This window comes from Pseudorca crassidens, chromosome 4, assembly GCF_039906515.1.
Source record: "Pseudorca crassidens isolate mPseCra1 chromosome 4, mPseCra1.hap1, whole genome shotgun sequence".
In the NCBI taxonomy this organism is placed as follows: domain Eukaryota; kingdom Metazoa; phylum Chordata; class Mammalia; order Artiodactyla; family Delphinidae; genus Pseudorca; species Pseudorca crassidens.
This window is the reverse complement of record NC_090299.1, coordinates 35,848,551-35,868,826: the sequence shown is the minus strand read 5'-3', so window position 1 is coordinate 35,868,826 and position 20,276 is coordinate 35,848,551. Positions and strand designations below refer to the sequence as shown.

General features: G+C 37.3%; 1 protein-coding gene across 11 annotated transcripts in view; it reads right to left on the bottom strand.

The window, feature by feature from the left end:
- Positions 1 to 20,276, bottom strand: part of LOC137223534 (sodium/hydrogen exchanger 9B1-like) — a 64,022-nt gene that overhangs the window by 3,775 nt on the left and 39,971 nt on the right. For 8 of the 11 annotated variants that reach the window (XM_067735461.1, XM_067735458.1, XM_067735463.1 and 5 more), the window contains 3 exons: positions 8,205 to 8,380; positions 3,827 to 3,933; positions 2,792 to 2,941 (listed from right to left, as the gene is read on the bottom strand). In XM_067735461.1, coding sequence (XP_067591562.1) covers positions 2,792 to 2,941; positions 3,827 to 3,933; positions 8,205 to 8,380 — 433 coding nt within the window. The remainder of the gene's footprint in view (positions 1 to 2,791; positions 2,942 to 3,826; positions 3,934 to 8,204; positions 8,381 to 20,276) is intronic. The other 3 variants (XM_067735464.1, XM_067735467.1, XM_067735469.1) reach the window with 2 other exon arrangements.

Below are 20,276 nucleotides of genomic sequence, written 5' to 3'. Positions count from 1 at the left end.
ATTCTGGTAATCTGTTAGGCCTGCTTCCAAAGGAGCCATATTGAAAACATCAAAGTTACTTTCTCCTTAAAACCAAACCAAAACATTTAATAGATTCTAACTTGATTGCCTGCCTGGCTTCCCTTTCTGGGAATGAATCCCCCCAGTGCTGCTTCCACAATTACATGGTTATAGGAAATGCCCTTAGTGACATAACAGTACTCTGGCTCTTTTCCAGGAATTTGGATGAAGAGATTTTAGTCTCAGTCTGGGTTTATCTTTTTTTACAGGTGGAGATACATAAAACTTTAATATCCTTTGTTTGACGCATAAACTATCTTCATAACTACTCCCCTTATGACTAGGTTTTCTGGTTGCCATTTATAAAAGTAAGTTTAAAAAAGGAAGTAACAAAAGAAAATCAATATTACTCTTTCTTCTTTGTAGCACATTATCCTAGTTGTTACTTTTAATCTTTAAAATCTATTTATTCTTTACTATTTGATTTCCTTTATCATGTAAACAAACCAGTAGTTTTCATTTATTTGTAATTTATTATTAGTGATTTAATTTCTCTTATAATTATGAATTTATCAGAATGCTAAACAAAATGCCCATATGATTTTTGGATAGGGAAGTTCTCAAGCTGATTCTAAAATTTATCTAAGAAAGAATATGGGCAGGAACAGCCAAGAAATAATTTAAAAATAGGTATAATAAGAGGGAATCTCCTATATAGATTTTGAGACATAAAACTACAGTGATTTAAAATAGAGTGGTATTGGGTTTCCCTGGTGGCACAGTGGTTGAGAGTCCGCCTGCCGATGCAGGGGACACGGGTTCGTACCCCGGTCCGGGAAGATCCCACATGCCACGGAGCGGCTGGGCCCGTGAGCCATGGCCGCTGAGCCTGCGCGCCCGGAGCCTGTGCTCCGCAACGGGAGAGGCCACAACAGTGAGAGGCCCACGTACCGCCAAAAAAAAAAAAATAATAGAGTGGTATTGGCATAGAAATAGATAAGTTTAAATAGATTCCAGAAGTAAATTTATATATACATATATATATATAGGAGTTTAGCACATGTTAAAAGAGACACTTAAAAAGTCATTGAATAATTGATGGATTAATCAATAAATACTTTGGCAAAAATAGACGATACAATTCATATGCATATATATATGTATGTGTATATATATATGTATGTCTATGAATACATATATATAAACACACACATGTACATCCTTACCTCACATCATTCACAAAAATAGATTCCAGAGGGATTAAAGAACTAAATGAAAAACAAAACAAACGACCGAAGTATTAGATGATAATATATAAGATGTTATAATGTTTATAATCTCATAATCTTGGATGAAAAAATTTTTCTTAAACAAGATGCAGAACCCAAACCAAAAAGGAAAAACTGACAGATTTGACTATAGGAAATTTTACTGCCATACAAAAGACATCAAAAAAAAAAGTTGAAGATAAGCAAAAATTACACGCAACATATAGACAACAAAGAATTAGTAGCCCTAACATATAAAGAAACTCTATAAATTAGGAACAAAAAGGCTAATAAACCAATTTAAAAATGGGCAAAGAATATGAATAAGTAGTTATAAAAGAATATATGGATAGAAGCTTACTCCACTACTAATCAGAGAAATATAAATAAAGAATAACAATGTAATATAGTTTCTTACCCATCAGATTGTTAAAAAAAAAAAACAATTGATAATACCCAAGATTGTTGATGGGTTTAGGTATTAGAGACTCTCCTACACCGCTGGTAGTAAACAGTGTAAATAAAATCCTTTTTAGGGATAATTTGGCAGTACCCATCAAAATAGAAATGTACAATTTCTAAATCCAGCCATTCCACTTCTAGAAATCTATTCCTTCAGAAGTACTTATACATTTGCAAAACCACACATGAATTGGATTGTTCATGGAAGTACTGTTTGTAATAACAAAACATGGAAGTGATCTGTCTACAGATAGAGGAGTGATTAGAGGAAATGATCTGGGAAGGGGATTTGATATTTGGCAATGGTGGGGGAAAGGGAGTCTTTTACATTGTATTCCATATGTGGGCCTTCTTACTGTTTTATTTACTTTTTTTAATTATTATTTTTAAAATAAATTTATTTATTTATTTATTTATATTTGGCTGCATTGGGTCTTCCTTGCTGCGTGCGGGCTTTCTTTTAGTTGAGGTGAGCGGGTGCTACTCTTCATTGCGGTGAGCAGGCTTCTCATTGCGGTGGCTTCTCCTGTTGCGGAGCACAGGCTCTAGGTGCGCGGGCTTCAGTAGTTGTGGCTCGCAGGCTCTAGAGCGCAGGCTCAGCAGTTGTGGCGCATGGGCTTTGTTGCTCTGCAGCATGTGGGATCTTCCCGGACCGGGGCTCGAATCCATGTCCGCTGCATTAGCAGACGGATTCTTAACCACTGCACCACCAGGGAAGTCCCCTTCTTACTGTTTTAATATTTTATGAGCATATTTGCATGTATTAATTGTATAACTAAAATTTTAATAAATAAAATAATTAAATCAATAAAAGTTATATAATCCTATTGCATTAAACTTGGGAAAAAGAGAAAGGCCTGATGTGATAACTCAACTTCTGATTGCGTTGTAGTCCTTCTTCTAAGTATTTTATTTCCTTGACTGATTCATTCACTTCCTTGAAGATACAAACTTATGGAACATCTTCCAACTAGAGTGCGATTTCCTAAAATGTCCATTATAGATGTAAGAAAAATGCAGTTATTTTATCTTTTAAAAAATGGTGTATTAAAAATATTCACCTTTTCTTTGGACCAACTTGTCCCTGCAATGAAACTCAATACTAGTGTGCATAATCCTCCAGCTGTATGCAAACCAATGCGATGGCTGCCTAAGACAGCAGAAACGCACATACTCAAGATAAGAAACGCTCTCTTCACTGCAAGCTCTCCCTAGAATTTGATAGATATTTGGAAATTAATTTATGTTAAATATATAATACAATTATCATATCATCTATCATTTATTATTGACCCTTTGATACCATGTCTTCATATGTTGTATAGAATAATGTCTAAAATTTTGACTTTCTCACCACATATTTTAGCAAACTTGGTATCAAGTGACAAAATTTGCAATTACTGAGTTTCATCTTCTGCCATATCTCTGATACTAACATCAGTAAAATGGTTATAATACTTTAACTGTAAGAGAAGAAGGAAAGAAAAGAGACCCATATAACCTGTAGTCCCATATAACATATCCAAAGAATTCTTAAAGATAAATGTCTGAATATCTTTTTAGCTAAGACAATAACTGCAGGGAAATTAAGATGGAAGTTACAGAAGTCTAAGAGTAATGGCATATCCTTTAGGGCAGGAAAGGGTTGAGTTTGATAGTGTGTCCTTGGTCAAAGGGAGAGGGAGTGAATTTAAGTCAGAAAATATGCAGAGATAAATGGGAATATATTTCTCCAAAAATGTTCAACGTAAAGTTTGAGGGAAAAAGACTTTTTTTTAAATGTCAGGAGTCAACAGGCAATTTAATGAAGAAAGGAGTGGGATGGAATGGAGAAGGTACTCTGGATTAAGTACATTTTTCTGATATTCCTTATTTGCCTAATCAGGAAGCAGGGACTTCGGTTAGGGCCACTGACGTGGATCAATCACAACTGTGCTCAGTTTTAAGCAGAGTAGGCACTGGAGGCCTCTTTTGGAGAAAGAGAACTAAATATTAAATTTATTATTTCATGGATCTTCTAAAAGTTCAAATTTTTGAAAGAAATGTCTTTTGAAAGAAATACTGTACTTCCAAACAATAGATTATTTTTTATTTACCTGATCTCTACTTGGAAAATATCGAGTAAACATTCCCAAAACAATTCCTACCAGCACACCAACAAGTACATCCCGAAAAGCAGACAGGAGGTTGTTAAGTACACCACCTGTAAGGGCACACAATAAGAAAAACATTTCATAGAGAAGTATTTTCACATACCCAACACATCGGAAAATCAAATGTAGGTGATTCATAAAGAAAGGTATGTATCATAGAATAAATATACCAAAATGGACCTTTAAGGTTCCAACACATGAAAACATATACACTTCTACTTGATAAATTGAATATGTACTCTCCAATGATTTAATACATATAACTCAGAAATGTTCATTGAATAAATAGGCCAGAAAACAAAGCAGTAATAAGCCACAATGTGCTCCTTTTACACACCCAACCTAAAAGACCAGATGAGGTAGAAGAACGCACAGAGACTGGCAAAGGAGAACCTCTGGCACCTAGCACAAGGTTGGTAATGTTTTCCTCTGATATTATGATAAACAAATGATTTAAACATAAAAAGGACAATTTAATAACAACAACAACAGCATAAAAAAAAGATTTAACCCAGGGTCAATCCTAGGAATATTCAAGGATCAACTGATTTTTCAATATAATGTCTCATGGATACATGTAGTTTGTTGTAATATGTTTTAAAAAATGTCCAGAGTCACACAAAAAAGTTCAGCTATGCTCTGTGTATTCAACTCAATAAGGTATGTAAATATACATATTTTAGAACTATTTTCCCATTAAAAATAATAGAAGTGGAGCGTGACAACAGTAAGAAGGTAGAATGGGAAGCCCGGAACCTTGATCCCCTACAGAGACACCCATTTGACAACAATATACAGTCCAAAAGGCTTTCTGCTCATTTAAAATATTACAGCAAGAGAAAAGCAACACATCATATATAAGAGAGCGCCCATAAAATTATCAGAGGCTTACACAGCAGGAACCTTATAAGAAGGTAGGATGATATATTCAAAATGTTGAAAAAAAAATGCCACCCAAGAATACTATCCCACAAAATTGTCCTTCAAAGTGAAGGCAAAATTAAGACTTCCTCAGGTAAACAAAGGCTGATGAAGTTCATCACCACTAGACCTGCCTAACAAGAAATGTTAAAGGGAATCCTTAAAGTGGAAATAAAAGGATGTTAGACAGCAACACAAAAGCATTAAATATAAACCTCCAGTAAAGGTAAATAGATGAATTCAGAATCCTGTAATACCTTAATGGTGGTAAGGAAATCACTTTTAATTCTATTTTGGAATTTAAGATAAAAGCACAGGGCTTCCCTGGTGGTGCAATGGTTGAGAGTCCACCTGCCGATGCAGGGGACACGGGTTCGTGCCCCGGTACGGGAGGATCCCACATGCCGCGGAGCGGCTGGGCCCGTGAGCCATGGCCGCTGAGCCTGCGCGCCCGGAGCCTGTGCTCCGCAACGGGAGAGGCCACAACAGTGAGAGGCCCGCGTACCGCAAAAAAAAAAAAAAAAAAAAAAGCAACCACGTACCGCCAAAAAAAAAGCACAAAAGATAACTGTAAAACTATGTTAATGGATACATAATATAAAAAATGTAATTTGTGACAATGATAACATAAAGTGAGGAGGCTGAGAGGTAAAGGAGTAGAGGAGTAGAGCTTTTGAATGCAATTGAAGTTGTTGTCATTTTAAAACAGATTGCTATAAACTTTAAGGACGGAAAAAGATATTCCATGCAAATGGTACCCCAAAGAGAGCAGGGGTGGTCATACTTATATCAGACAAATAGACTTTAGGTCAAATACTGTCACAAGACGTAAAGAAGGACATTACATAATGGTAAAAGGGCCAATTGACCTGGAAGGTAAGGTTAGATCTCAATATCTACTATATTCCAAAATATAGATGCTTTGAAGATCTAATGTGTAAAATAAAACTTTAAAAGTCCTTAAACTTTTAAGAGACAGTTTACATAGTTATGTGGTGGAAGAGGATTTTTAAGCATGTACCTGCTTGGTTTCCACTTTTTCAGTCCTCTTCAAATTAGGTTTGGTCTCCTGTAGAATGTTCCCCTAGCATCTTATGCTATGTAATATTTATTACATCTGTAATTATTTGTTTAATATAAACCCCTTGAGACCATTGACCACGTGGTCTTCTCTGTCTGCTGTGTTGGGAGGCAGGATAGAATAGTAGTTAAAAGTGTGGGCCTGGGGTCAGGCTGCTAGGTTTGCATCTTGGTTCCCCTACTTATTAGATCTGTGACTTTGAGCACATTACTTAACCTCTGTTCCTTAGTTTCCTTATCTGCAAAATGAGCATAGCACTATTGTGACTGTTGAGTCAAAACATCTACAGAACTTACAGCAAGTACAAAGCAATTACTCAATAAAAACTAATATTGTTGTTCACTGTTGATCCTCAGTGTTTGATACAGTAGCTGGTACAATGGAAGAGGAGCACAAAAAATATTTTTTGAAAGGATGACTGATACCAGTCATGAAGGAAAAGGTGGCCAGATCTGACAATAAAAAATTTAGGACTTCTGAATGACAGAAAAGAGATAAAGTTAAAAGTCAAATTACAAAAACCATAGCATATAAAACAAATGGTTATCATTCTTAATTTTGTGCAGAATCTTAACAAATCAAAAGAACAAATGATGAACACACCTATAGGATATAGGCAAAATATTTCAAGAAAAGCAATCTATTAAACATTCCAAAATGCTAATGGCCAATAAACACGAACATTTGTTTAACATCACTAGTATTCAAAGTACTTCATTTAAAGAGACCTCACTCTTCACCTGTCAAATTAGCTAAGCTAAAAAGGACTAGTAAATACCTAATTTTGAAGAAGGTGAAGAGCATGAAGGTGGCATGCTTGTGCACCCTGGTAGGACAAGATATTGTGGCAATATATTTCAAAAATCTTAGAATGTTATATACTTTTTAACTCAATAATTTCTCTTTTAAGACTAAGAAAATATTGGGACTTCCCTCGTGGCGCAGTGGTTAAGAATCTGCCTGCCAAAGCAGGGGACACGCGTTCAGTCCCTGGTCCAGGAAGATCCCACATGCTGCAGAGCAACTAAGCCCGTGTGCCACAACTACTGAGCCTTCGAGCCACAGCTACTGAAGCGCAGGTGCCTAGAGCCCATGCTCTGCAAGAAGAGAAGGCACCTCAATGAGAAGCCCACGCACCGCAATGAAGAGTAGCCCCCACTCGCCACAACTAGAGAAAAGTTTGCGCACAAAAATGACCCAACACAGCAAAGAATAAAACTTTTTTAAAAAGTATTAAAAAAGATTAAGAAAATATTAAGATTAAGTACAACTATTTAGCTGTTCAACCAAGCATTATTTTAATAGTAAATACTGGTGTCAATTTCAATTTTCAACATGTTAAGTAACCATGATGCAGCCAATCGAATACTATGCAACCATTTCAAATGTCATAGAAATATTTACTGAAAAGGAACATGTTTGCAATACACAGGTAAATGCAAAACAACTCAGGTTATAAGAAAGTATGGTTACTATTCAATAATTTTATAAGAATATTGGGAGGGAGAGAAAGAGCTAGAGATAGATGGGGATGGGGGAGAAAAGGAGAAGTCTGGGTGAATTTACATCAAAAGATTCACAATTATTATTCCTGGGGGTATAACTATTACATACTTTATTTCTATATTTTCCCTTTTTTCCTTCTTATTCATTTATATCTTATGATTTTAAGAGAAACTATATATATATAACTTCTCAGCCTTAAAATGTTTTGGTGCTTTAATAATACAGAATATTGAACTTCGAACACTGGCAGATAATTAATGCATTATTAAATGTGGAGTGTTTACTTTCACAATTTCTGCAAAGTGACATTCAAGACCAAATATCACCTTGGGATTTAGAATTGTTGCAGGATCTTGTCCCATCACTACCAAAAAGACACACACTTGTCCACACTCTATATATTTAAGTTGGCTTAGTAACAGAGCAACCAGTTATTTATAATGATGGTCAGAAAGGTACATCTCCAAAATATCTATTCAATATATTAGTAGTACTAATAATATTGCTGCCTAAATTTTTCTATTGAAAACTGTGACAAAATTCCAAAGCAACAAGAGCAGATAAATGGTAATAATATGGGTTATCAAATTAATTGGAATATTTAGTTATTAAAAGGAAATCATTTGTGTTAAGTAGTGGTATCTTAACCCATTGAAATTCCTTCTCTGGTCTAGAATGAGATGTCTATGAAGAATAAAAAGATGTTACATAGAAAAGTCTTCATTAATAAATGCAGAGGCAAAGACACAAACCTTGTTTAAAGAACAAAAAAAGCAATGAATTATACGGTAGCTGTTGTATTTTTTTGTTTACCTGAGGAGAAGACTATGCTCAAGCATGTACTGAATCCACTGATAGCCACGATGTCATCCAAACTGCTGGCAGCTATTAATAAGGTTGGAATGCCTTTCTCAAAACCATATCCCTTTTCTTGCAAACGTAGCATGGAAGGGACAACAACAGCAGGAGAGACTGCACTGACTACAAAACTGAGAGAAAAATCTTTGAAAACCAACTTAAAAACATCCTTTTAACAAAAGTGTTTTATAGTAAATTGTACAACAAATGTATTAACCTTTACAATGACTTTTTTATTGGAGTATAATTGCTTTACAATGTTGTGTTAGTTTCTGCTGTACAGCGAAGTGAATCAGCTATATGTATACATATATTCCCTCCCTCTTGGACCTCCCTCACCCCCCTTCCCACCCATCTAGGTCATCACAGAGCACCGAGCTGAGCTCCCTGTGCAACACAGCAGGTTCCCACTAGCTATCTATTTTACATATGATAGTGTATATATGTCAACCCTAATCTCCCAGTTTGTCCCACCCTCCCTTTCCCCATCTGTGTCCACATGTCTGTTCTCTATATCTGTGTCTCTATTCCTACCCTGGAAATAGGTTCATCTGTACCATTTTTCTAGATCCCACATGTGTGTGTTAATATACGATATTTGTTTTTCTCTTTCTGACTTACTTCACTCTGTATGACAGACTCTAGGTCCATCCACATCTCTACAAATGACCCAGTTTCATTCCTTTTTATGGCTGAGTAATATTCCATTATATATATGTACCACATCTTCTCTTTACAATGACTTTGAATGCAAAAATTCTGCTCTTGAGTGAATGTCATTTAATGGTGGTAAAAATGTTCACACATTCTTTAGTGCTGGTTAAAACTCTAGAGAAATTTCATTCAAGATGTTGGGTCAAGCACAAATTGCAGCCTTTACCTCCATCTCAAAACCATTTGAAATGAAGACATGAAAATAATAGGAGAGGGAGGAACCAAGATGACGGAGTAGAAGGACATGCTCTCACTCCCTCTTGTGAGGACACCAGAATCACAACTAGCTGGGACAACATTGACAGGAAGACACTGGAACTCACCAAAAAAGGTACCCCACATCCAAATACAAAGGAGAAGCCACAATGAGACGGTAGGAGGAGCGCAATCACAGTAAAATCAAATCCCATAACTGCTGGGTGGGTGACTCACAGACTGGAGAACCCTTATACCACAGAAGTCCACCCACTGGAGTGAAGGTTCTGAGCCCCACGTCAGGCTTCCCAACCTGGGGGTCTGGCAATGGGAGGAGGAATTCCTAGAGAATCAGACTTTGAAGCCTAGTGGGATTTGACTGCAGGACTTCAACAGGACTGGGGGAAACAGAGACTCCATTCTTGGAGGGCACACAGAAAGTAGTGTGTGCATCGGGACCCGGGGGAAGGAGCAGTGACCTCAGGGGAGACTGAACCAGATCTACCTGCTAGTGTTGGAGGGTCTCCTGCAGAGGCGGCCGGTGGCTGTGGCTCACCGTGGGGACAAGGACACTGGCAGCAGAAGTTCTGGGAAGTACTCCTTGGTGTGAGCCCTCCCAGATTCTGTCATTAGCACCAGCAAAGAGCCCAGGTAGGCTCCAGTGTTGGGTTGCCTCAGGCCAAACAACCAACAGGGAGGGAACCCAGCCCCACCCATCAACAGTCAAGCGGATTAAAGTTTTACTGAGCTCTGCCCACCAGAGTAACAGTCAACTCTACCCACCACCAGTCCCTCCCATCAGGAAACTTATACAAGCCTCTTAGATAGCCTCATCCACCAGAGGGCAGAGAACAGAAGCAAGAAGAACTACATTCCTGCAGCCTGTGGAACAAAAACCACATTCAAAGAAAGACAGACAAGATGAAAAGGCAGAGGGCTATGTACCAGATGAAGGAACAAGATAAAACCCTGGAAAAACAACTAAATGAAGTAGAGATAGGCAACCTTACAGAAAAAGAATTCAGAATAATGATAGTGAAGATGATCCAGGACCTCGGAAAAAGAATGGAGGCAAAGATCCAGAAGATGAAAGAAATGCTTAACAAAGACCTAGAATAATTAAACAACAAACAAACAGAGATGAACAATACAATAACTGAAATGAAAACTACATTAGAAGGAATCAATAGCAGAATAACTGAGGCAGAAGAATGGATAAGTGACCTAGAAGACAGAATGGTGGAATTCACTGCTGCAGAACAGAATCAAGAAAACAGAATGAAAATAAATGAAGACAGCCTAAGAGACCTCTGGGACAACTTTAAACGCAACAACATTCACATTATAGGGGTCCCAGAAGGAGAAGAGAGAGAGAAAGGACCAGAGAAAATATTTGAAGAGATTATAGTAGAAAACTTCCCTAACATGGGAAAGGAAATAGCCACCCAAGTCCAGGAAGCACAGTGAGTCCCATACAGGATAAACCCAAGGAGAAACACGCTGAGACACATAGTAATCAAATAGGCAAAAATTAAAGATAAAGAAAAATTATTGAAAGCAGCAAAGGAAAAATGACAAATCACATACAAGGGAACTCTCATAAGGTTAACAGCTGATTTCTCAGCAGAAACTCTACAAGTCAGAAGGGAGTGGCATGATATACTTAAAGTGATGAAAGGGAAGAACGTACAACCAAGATTACTCTACCCGGCAAGGAACTCATTCAGACTCAATGGAGAAATCAAAAGCTTTACAGACAAGCAAAAGCTAAGAGAATTCAGCACCACCAAACCAGCTCTATAACAAATGATAAGGAACTTCTCTAAGTAGGAAACAAGAAAAGAAAAGGACCTACAAAAACAAACCCAAAACAATTAAGAAAATGGTCATAGGAACATACATATCGATAATTACCTTAAACGTGAATGGATTAAATGCTCCAACCAAAAGACACAGGCCTGCTGAATGGATACAAAAACAAGACCCATATATATGCTGTCTACAAGAGACCCACTTCAGACCTAGGGATACATACAGACTGAAAGTGAGGGGATGGAAAAAGATATTCCATGCAAATGGAAATCAAAAGAAAGCTGGAGTAGCAATACTCATATCAGATAAAATAGACTTTACAATAAAGAATGTTACAACAGACAAGGAAGGACACTACATAATGATCAAGGGATCAATCCAAGAAGAAAATATAACAATTATAAATATATATGCACCCAACATAGGAGCACCTCAGTACATAAGGCAACTGCTAACAGCTATAAAAGAGGAAATCGACAGTAACACAATAATAGTGGGGGACTTTAACACCTCACTTACACCAATGGACAGATCATCCAAAATGAAATCAAATAAGGAAACAGAAGCTTTAAATGACACAATAGACCAGACAGATTTAATTGATATTTATAGGACATTCCATCCAAAAACAGCAGATTACACTTTCTTCTCAAGTGCGCACGAAACATTCTCCAGGATAGATCACATCTTGGGTCACATATCAAGCCTCAGTAAATTTAAGAAAATTGAAATCATATCAAGTATCTTTTCTGACCACAACGCTATGATATTAGAAATAGATTACAGGGAAAAAAATGTAGAAAAACACAAACACATGGAGGCTAAACAATACGTTACTAAATAACCAAGAGATCACTGAAGAAATCAAAGAGGAAATCAAAAAATGCCTAGAGACAAATGACAATGAAAACACGATGATCCAAAACCTATGCGATGCACCAAAAGCAGTTCTAAGAGGGAAGTTTATAGCTATGAAAGCCTACCTCAAGAAACAAGAAAAATCTCATATAAACAATCTAAATTTACACCTAAAGGAACTAGAGAAAGAAGAACAAACAAAACCCAAAGTTAGCAGAAGGAAAGAAATCATAAAGATCAGAGCAGAAACAAATGAAATAGAAACAAAGAAAACAATAGCAAAGATCAATAAAACTAAAAGCTGGTTCTTTAAGAAGATAAACAAAATTGATAAATCATTAGCCAGACTCATCAAGAAAAAGAGGGAGAGGACCCAAATCAATAAAATTAGAAATAAAAAAGGAGAAGTTACAACAGACACTGCAGAAATACAAAGCATCCTAAGAGACTACTACAAGCAACTCTATGCCAATAAAGTGGACAACCTGGAAGAAATGGGCAAATTCTTAGAAAGGTATAACCTTCCAAGACAGAAACAGAAAGAAATAGAAAATGTAAACAAACCAATCACAAGTAATGAAATTGAAACTGTGATTAAAAATCTTCCAACAAACAGAAGTCCAGGACCAGATGGCTTCACAGGTGAATTCTATCAAACATTTAGAGAACAGCTAACACCCATCCTTCTCAAACTCTTTCAAAACACTGCAGAGGAAGGAACACTCCCAAACTCATTCTATGAGGCCACCATCACCCTGATACCAAAACCAGACAAAGATACTACAAAAAAAGAAAATTACAGACCAATATCACTGATGAATATAGATGCAAAAATCCTCAACAGAATACTAGCAAACAGAATCCAACAACACATTAAAAGGATCATACACCATGATCAAGTGGGATTTATTCCAGGGATGCAAGGATTCTTCAATATACATAAATCAATCAGTGTGATACACCATATTAACAAATTGAAGAATAAAAACCATATGATCATCTCAATAGATGCAGAAAAAGCTTTTGAGAAAATTCAACACCCATTTATGATAAAAAGTCTCCAGAAAGTGGGCATAGAGGGAACCTACCTCAACATAATAAAGGCCATATAAGACAAACCCTTAGCAAACATCATTCTCAATGGTGAAAAACTGAAAGCATTTCCTCTAAGATCAGGAACAAGACAAGGATGTCCACTCTCACCACTATTATTCAACATAGTTTTGGAAGTCCTAGCCACGGCAATCAGAGAAGAAAAAGAAATAAAAGGAATACAAATTGGAAAAGAAGAAGTAAAACTGTCACTGTTTGCAGATGACATGATAATATACATAGAGAATCCTAAAGATGCCACCAGAAAACTACTAGAGCTAATCAATGAATTTGGTAAAGTTGCAGAATGCAAATTAATGCACAGAAATCTCTTGCATTCCTATACAGTAATGATGAAAAATCTGAAAGAGAAATTAAGGAAACACTCCCATTTACCACTGCAACAAAAAGAATAAAATACCTAGGAGTAAACCTATCTAGGGAGACAAAAGACCTGTATGCAGAAAACTTTAAGACACTGATGAAAGAAAGTAAAGATGATACCAACAGATGGAGAGATATACCATGTTCTTGGATTGGAAGAATCAATATTGTGAAAATGACTATACTACCCAAAGCAATCTACAGATTCAATGCAATCCCTATCAAATTACCAATAGCAGTTTTTATGGAACTAGAGCAAAAAATCTTAAAATTTGTATGGAGACACAAAAGACCCCGAATAGCCAAAGCAGTCTTGAGGGGAAAAAACGGAGCTGGAGGAATCAGACTCCCTGACTTCAGACTATACTACAAAGCTACAGTAATCAAGACAATATGGTACTGGCACAAAAACAGAGACAGAGATCAATGGAATAAGATAGAAAGCCCAGAGAAACCCACACACCTATGGTCAACTAATCTATGACAAAGGAGGCAAGGATATACAATGGAGAAAAGACAGTCTCTTCAATAAGTGGTGCTGGGAAAACTGGACAGCTACATGTAAAAGGTTGAAATTAGAACACTCCCTAACACCATATATAAAAATAAACTCAAAATGGATTAAAGACCTAAATGTAAGGTCAGACACTATCAAGCTCTTAGAGGAAAACCTAGGCAGAACACTCTATGACATAAATCACAGCAAGATCCTTTTTGACCCACCTCCTAGAGAAATGGAAATAAAAACAAAAATAAACAAGACCAAAAGACAACCCTCAGAATGGGAGAAAATATTTGCAAATGAAGCAACTGACAAAGGATTAATCTACAAAATTTACAAGCAGCTCATGCAGCTCAATAACAAAAAAACAAACAACCCAATCCAAAAATGGGCAGAAGACATAAAAAGACATTTCTCTGAAGAAGATATACAGATTGCCAACAAACACATGAAAGAATGCTCAACATCATTAATCATTAGAGAAATGCAAATCAAAACTACAATGTGAGATATCATCTCACACCGGTCAGAATGGCCATCATCAAAAAATCTAGAAACAATAAATGCTAGAGAGGGTGTGGAGAAAAGGGAACACTCTTGCACTATCGGTGGGAATGTAAATTGATACAGCCACTATGGAGAACAGTATGGAGGTTCCTTAAAAAACTACAAATAGAACTATCATACGACCCAGCAATCCCACTACTGGGCATATACCCTGAGAAAACCATAATTGAAAAAGAGTCATGTACCAAAATGTTCATTGCAGCTCTACTTACAACAGCCAGGATATGGAAGCAACCTAACTGTCCATCAACAGATGAATGGATAAAGAAGATGTGGCACATATATACAATGGAATATTACTCAGCCATAAAAAGAAACGAAATTGAGTTATTTGTAGTGGAGTGGATGGACCTAGAGTCTGTCATACAGAGTGAAGTAAGTCAGAAAGAGAAAACCAAATACCGTATGCTAACACATATGTATGGAATCTAAAAAAAAAAAAAGGTCATGAAGAACCTAGGGGTAAGAAGGAATAAAGACACAGGCCTACTAGAGCATGGACTTGAGGATATGGGGAGGGGGAAGGGTAAGCTGTGACAAAGTGAGAGAGTGGCATGGACATATATGCACTACCAAACGTAAAATAGGTAGCTAGTGGGAAGTAGCCACATAGCACATGGAGATCAGCTAGGTGGTTTGTGACCACCTAGAGGGGTGGGAGGGAGGGAGACGCAATAGGGAAGAGGTATGGGAACATATGTATATGTATAACTGATTCACTTTGTTATAAAGCAGAAACTAACACACCATTGTAAAGCAATTATACTCCAATAAAGATGTTAAAAAAAAAAAGACAACCCTCAGAATGGGAGAAAATATTTGCAAACAAATCAACGGACAAAGGATTAATCTCCAAAATATATAAACAGCTCATGCAGCTCAATATTAAAGAAACAAACAACCCAATCCAAAAATGGGCAGAAGACTTAAATAGACATTTCTCCAAAGAAGACATACAGATGGCCAAGAAGCACATGAAAAGCTGCTCAACATCACTAATTATTAGAGAAATGCAAATCAAAACTACAATGAGGTATCACCTCACACCAGTTAGAATAGGCATCATCAGAAAATCTACAAACAACAAATGCTGGAGAGGTTGTGGAGAAAAGGGAACCCTCTTGCACTGTTGGTGAGAATGTAAATTGATACAGCCACTATGGAGAACAGTATGGAGGTTCCTTAAAAAGCTAAAAATTGAATTACCATATGATCCAGCAATCCCACTACTGGGCATATACCCAGAGAAAACCATAATCCAAAAAGACACATGCACCCCATTGTTCATTGCAGCACTATTTATAATAGCCAGGTCATGGAAGCAACCTAAATGCCCATCGACAGATGAATGAATAAAGAAGATGTGGTACATATATACAATGGAATATTACTCAGCTATAAAAAGGAATGAAATTGGATCATTTGTTGAGACATGGATGGATCTAGAGACTCAAACAGAGTGAAGTAAGTCATAAAGAAAAAACCAAATATCGTATATTAACGTATGTATGTGGAACCTAGAAAAATGGCACAGATGAACCGGTTTGCAGGGCAGAAGTTGAGACACAGATGTAGAGAACAAACGTATGGACACCAAGGGGGGAAAGCCGTGGGGGGGTGGGAAAAAAAATTCAAACTACCTCCTCATCCTCCTCTAAGTAAACGTGGACTACTATTTAAGATTCAAAATTATTTCCTATTTAATTTTGTCATTTTTAATATTTAATTATTAGAATTGTGATATTTAATACAATTTTGAAATTCAAACAAAAAACCCCAGCATGTATGATATAACCCTAATTTTATTAAATATATATTATTTTTAAAAAAGAAAAGAAAATAATAGGAAAATCCATAACCTAGCTAGAAGACAAAAGAGGAATCCTCAATGGACAAGAAACTAAGTGTATACAGGAAGATTAGAGACAGACGGTTTAGGATTGAGAAAGGAAATCATAAGCCAAAAAGCGTATAAGATTGCTACAGAAGATATGGTGTACTCCTAAAAATGTCCCAAGCCCAGAAGGCAGATCCTGGGAGTAGGAGGCACCTCTGAGGAAATCAAATGGTAATTACTTAGAGTACCACCATAAGAATGGCCCGTCAGATGTAGTCTCCACGGCATTCCTACCTCTTGAACAAGTCAGTAAGGAAGACATCTGCCCAAAAGAAGGAAAAATGAGTGTGGGCACCTAAGTCACAAAGGCAAATGAGAAAATTTCTGGGGTGGTTGATGACACCCCTGAGGAATGGGGAAATTCCTGCTCAGAATACCTTCTGTTCGTATATCCCATCCAGAACGTTGCCTTGTCTCTTCCACATTCACCTTCTAAATGCTGCAGTAGTGATGCGCGTGGTCCCCACCAGAACCCATTTGCCAGGCCAGTGTACCTGTGCCCCAGCTGCTGCTTGTTGCCTGCTAACCACTGACAACTGCAGCTTTCTGGGAGCCTTGCCCTGATAACAAGAGCTTACCTGTGGATGCTAAGGAAGTTCACCACTTCCCCCTTCCAGACAGCTCCTGCCAATGACTGACTGATGTGAGGGTCTAACAGTTTAGCTTCTATGCCTCTGGCTGTACAACCTCTCTGATGCAGTTTATAATCAAGATTTCCCTAGGGACTCAAGAAGAACCTAGAATTCTCTGAAAACACATATTTGCCCAGTTCAGTGGTTCCTGAACTTTACTGCACATTGGAACCACCTATTTATCTGTTGCTGCTTAACAAATCATGCCCAAACTTAGAAGCTTAAAACAACACACATTTATTATCTCACAACTTCTGTGGGTCAGGAGTCTGGGTATGGCTTAGCTGTATGCCTCTTCCTACCCAAGGTCTCTCATGAGGTGGATGGGAGAAGATTTGCTTTCAAGTTTACTCACATGGCCGTTGATAGGTTCAGCCTCTTGCCATGAGGGCTTCTCTGCAAGGCTGCTCGCAACATGGCAGCTGTCTTCCCCCAAGACAAGCAATTAAAGAGAGTGCAAGAGAGAACAAGGAAGACAGAAGTCATTGTCTTCTTATGACCTAATCTTCTTAGAAGAAATATCCTATCACTTCTGCGGTATTCTGTCCATTGGAAGCAAGTCAGTAAGTCCAGCCCACATTTAAACAGAAGTTTAAATATCAGAAAGCAGGGATCACTGACAGTGATCTTACCATGTACTTGGGATCTTTAAAAAATATGGATGCCTGGATTCACATTCCAAGACATTCTGATCTGATCTAGAATGAAGTTTGACATGAATACTGGGATATTGTAAAGTTTTTTAATTGTTGTAAAAAATACATAATATAAAATTAACTTTATTTTTAAGTGTACAGTTCAGTAGTGCAAATGATATTCACATTGTTGTGTAACATATACTTAGAACTTTTTCATCTTGCAAAACCGAAACTCTATACTCATTGAGCAACACCCTTTTCCCCCTCACCCAAGCCCCTGACAACCACCATTCTACTTTCTGTTAACATGATTTTGACTACTCTAGACATATCAGTGGAATCATACAGTATTTGTCCTGGCTTATTTCACTCAACATAATGTCCTCAAGGTTTATCCATGCTGTAGAATGAGACAGGATTTCCTTCTTTTTTACAGCTGAATAATATTCCTCTCTGTGTGTGTGTGTGTGTGTGTGTGTGTGTGTGTGTGTGTGTGTATCCCACATTTTCTTTATCCATTCATCTGTCCATGGATATTTGGGCTGCCTCTACCTCTTGGCTATTGTGAATTATGTTGCAATGAACATGGGCGTGCAAATATCTCTTTGAGATCCTACTTTCAGTTGTTTTGGATATATACACAGAAGTGGCATTATTGGATTAAATGGTAATTTTACTTTCAGTTTTTTGAGGAAACTCCAAACTATTTTCCATAGCAGCTGTCCATTTTATGTTCCCAAAAGCAGTGCACGAATGTTCCAATTTCTCCATGTCTGTGTCAACACTTGTTATTTTCTAGCTTTTTAAAAATAGTAACCATCCTAATGGGTATGAGGTGTTATCTCATTGTGGTTTTGATTTGCATTTTTCTAATGATTATAAATGTTGAGTACTTTCAGATGCTTTTTGGCCATTTGTATATGTCCTTTATAGAAATGTCTATTCAAATCCCTTGCCCAATATTTAGTTATTTTTTAAAATTTGTTGAGTTGTAGGAGTTCTTTACATACTCTGAATATTGATCTCTTTTCAGATATATGGTTTGCAATTATTTTCTCCCATTCTGTGTGTTGCCTTTTCACTTTGTTAATTGTTTCCTTTGCTGTGCAGAAGTTTTTAAGTTTTATGCAGTCCCACCTAGTTTTGCTTTTGTTGCCTATGCTTTTAGTGTCATATCCAAGAAATCATTGTCAAATTCAACGTCATGAAGTTTTTACATGTGGTTTGCTAGATATAGTATTCTTGGTTGGCCATTTTTTTTCCTTTCAGCATTTTGGATGTATCATCCCATTCCCTTCTGGCCTGCAAGGTTTCCACTGAAAAATCCAACTATTATCTTCAGGGAGCTCTTGCTTTTCTCTTGTTGTTTTTAAGATTCTCACTTTCTGTGACTTTTGACAGCTTGAGTACAATGTGTTTCAGTGTAGGTTTCTTTGGTTTTATCTTAATGGGAGTTTTTTGATCATCTTGAATTTGTATGTCCATTTCCTTCCTCAAATTTGGAGGTTTTGGCCCATTATTTCTTCAAATAGGATTTCTGACCATTTATTTCTCTCTTCTCTTTCTGAAACTCCCATAATGCATAGGTTGACCCATTAAATGGCATCCCACAAGTCCCTTAGGATCTCTTCACTTTCCTTGCTTTTTTTTTGCTCCAATGATTCTATAATTTCAAATAACCTGTCTTCAAGTTCAGATTCTTTTTTTTCAGCCAATCCAGTCTCCTATTGATCCCCTCTAGTCAATTTTTCAAGTTATCATATTCTACAGCTCCAGCATTTATTTTTGGTTCTTTTTTTCATAGCTTCTATGTCCTTGTTGGTATTCTCACTTTGTTCATGCATCATTTTCCTGGTTTCTTTTAGATGTCTGCAACATCTTTGAGCTCACTGAGCATCTTTATGATGGTTATTTTGAATTCTTTGTTGAGTAATACGTTTCCATTTGTTTAGGGTTGGTTTCTGGAATTTTATTTTGTTCCTTTGATTGAGCCCTGAGTCCCTGTTTCTTTGTATGCCTTGTTATCTTTTGTTGGAAATTGGATATTTGAAAAAACAGCCACCTCGCCTGGTCTTTATGAAATTCTTCACTAGGGAAAGACCAATCATCCCAGCTAACGATTCTGGGAGTCTCTCAAACCTTTCTGGAATGTGTCTTCTCCAGGCTTTGGTGCATTTATCTCCAGCTGGACTTTGGCTTTTTCCTACTCCAGAGTAACCCCAGGTATCTATCAGCAGTACTGCAATCAATATCTCTGGAGTAAAGCAATGCACAAGACTCACCTTTGTTCTCAGTGGACCTCGGGCATCTAAAATGTGCCACTCTCTTTTCTGTCAATGTTCCAAGTCAGATGAGACAGAAACCAGTGCCTTGGGCAGCCTCTTTAAAAGCCAGAATATAAGACGCATGTTCCAGCTTTTTCTTTTCCTCCTGAGGGAGAACTCAAAAGTTGGGAGTTTCCTCCTGATTGCCCTTGCTCTGTAGGAGGGACATGGGGTATGGGGGGTAAGTGCAATGGAATGTTCTAATTGCTCCATTGTGCCTCTTCTTGGCACTGTGCTTGCATGGAATGCTATATCTAAGCTCTAAAGTGGTTCTGGAGTTACCATAAAGGTAATCTGGTCCTCATATTGTTATGAGAGTGTCTCCATGTGGGAAAGTGAGCCTGGAGTTTCCTATTCTGCCATCTTGCTGACATCACTCCTCTAATTTCTGGGATTTTCAAAAACTCCCCAG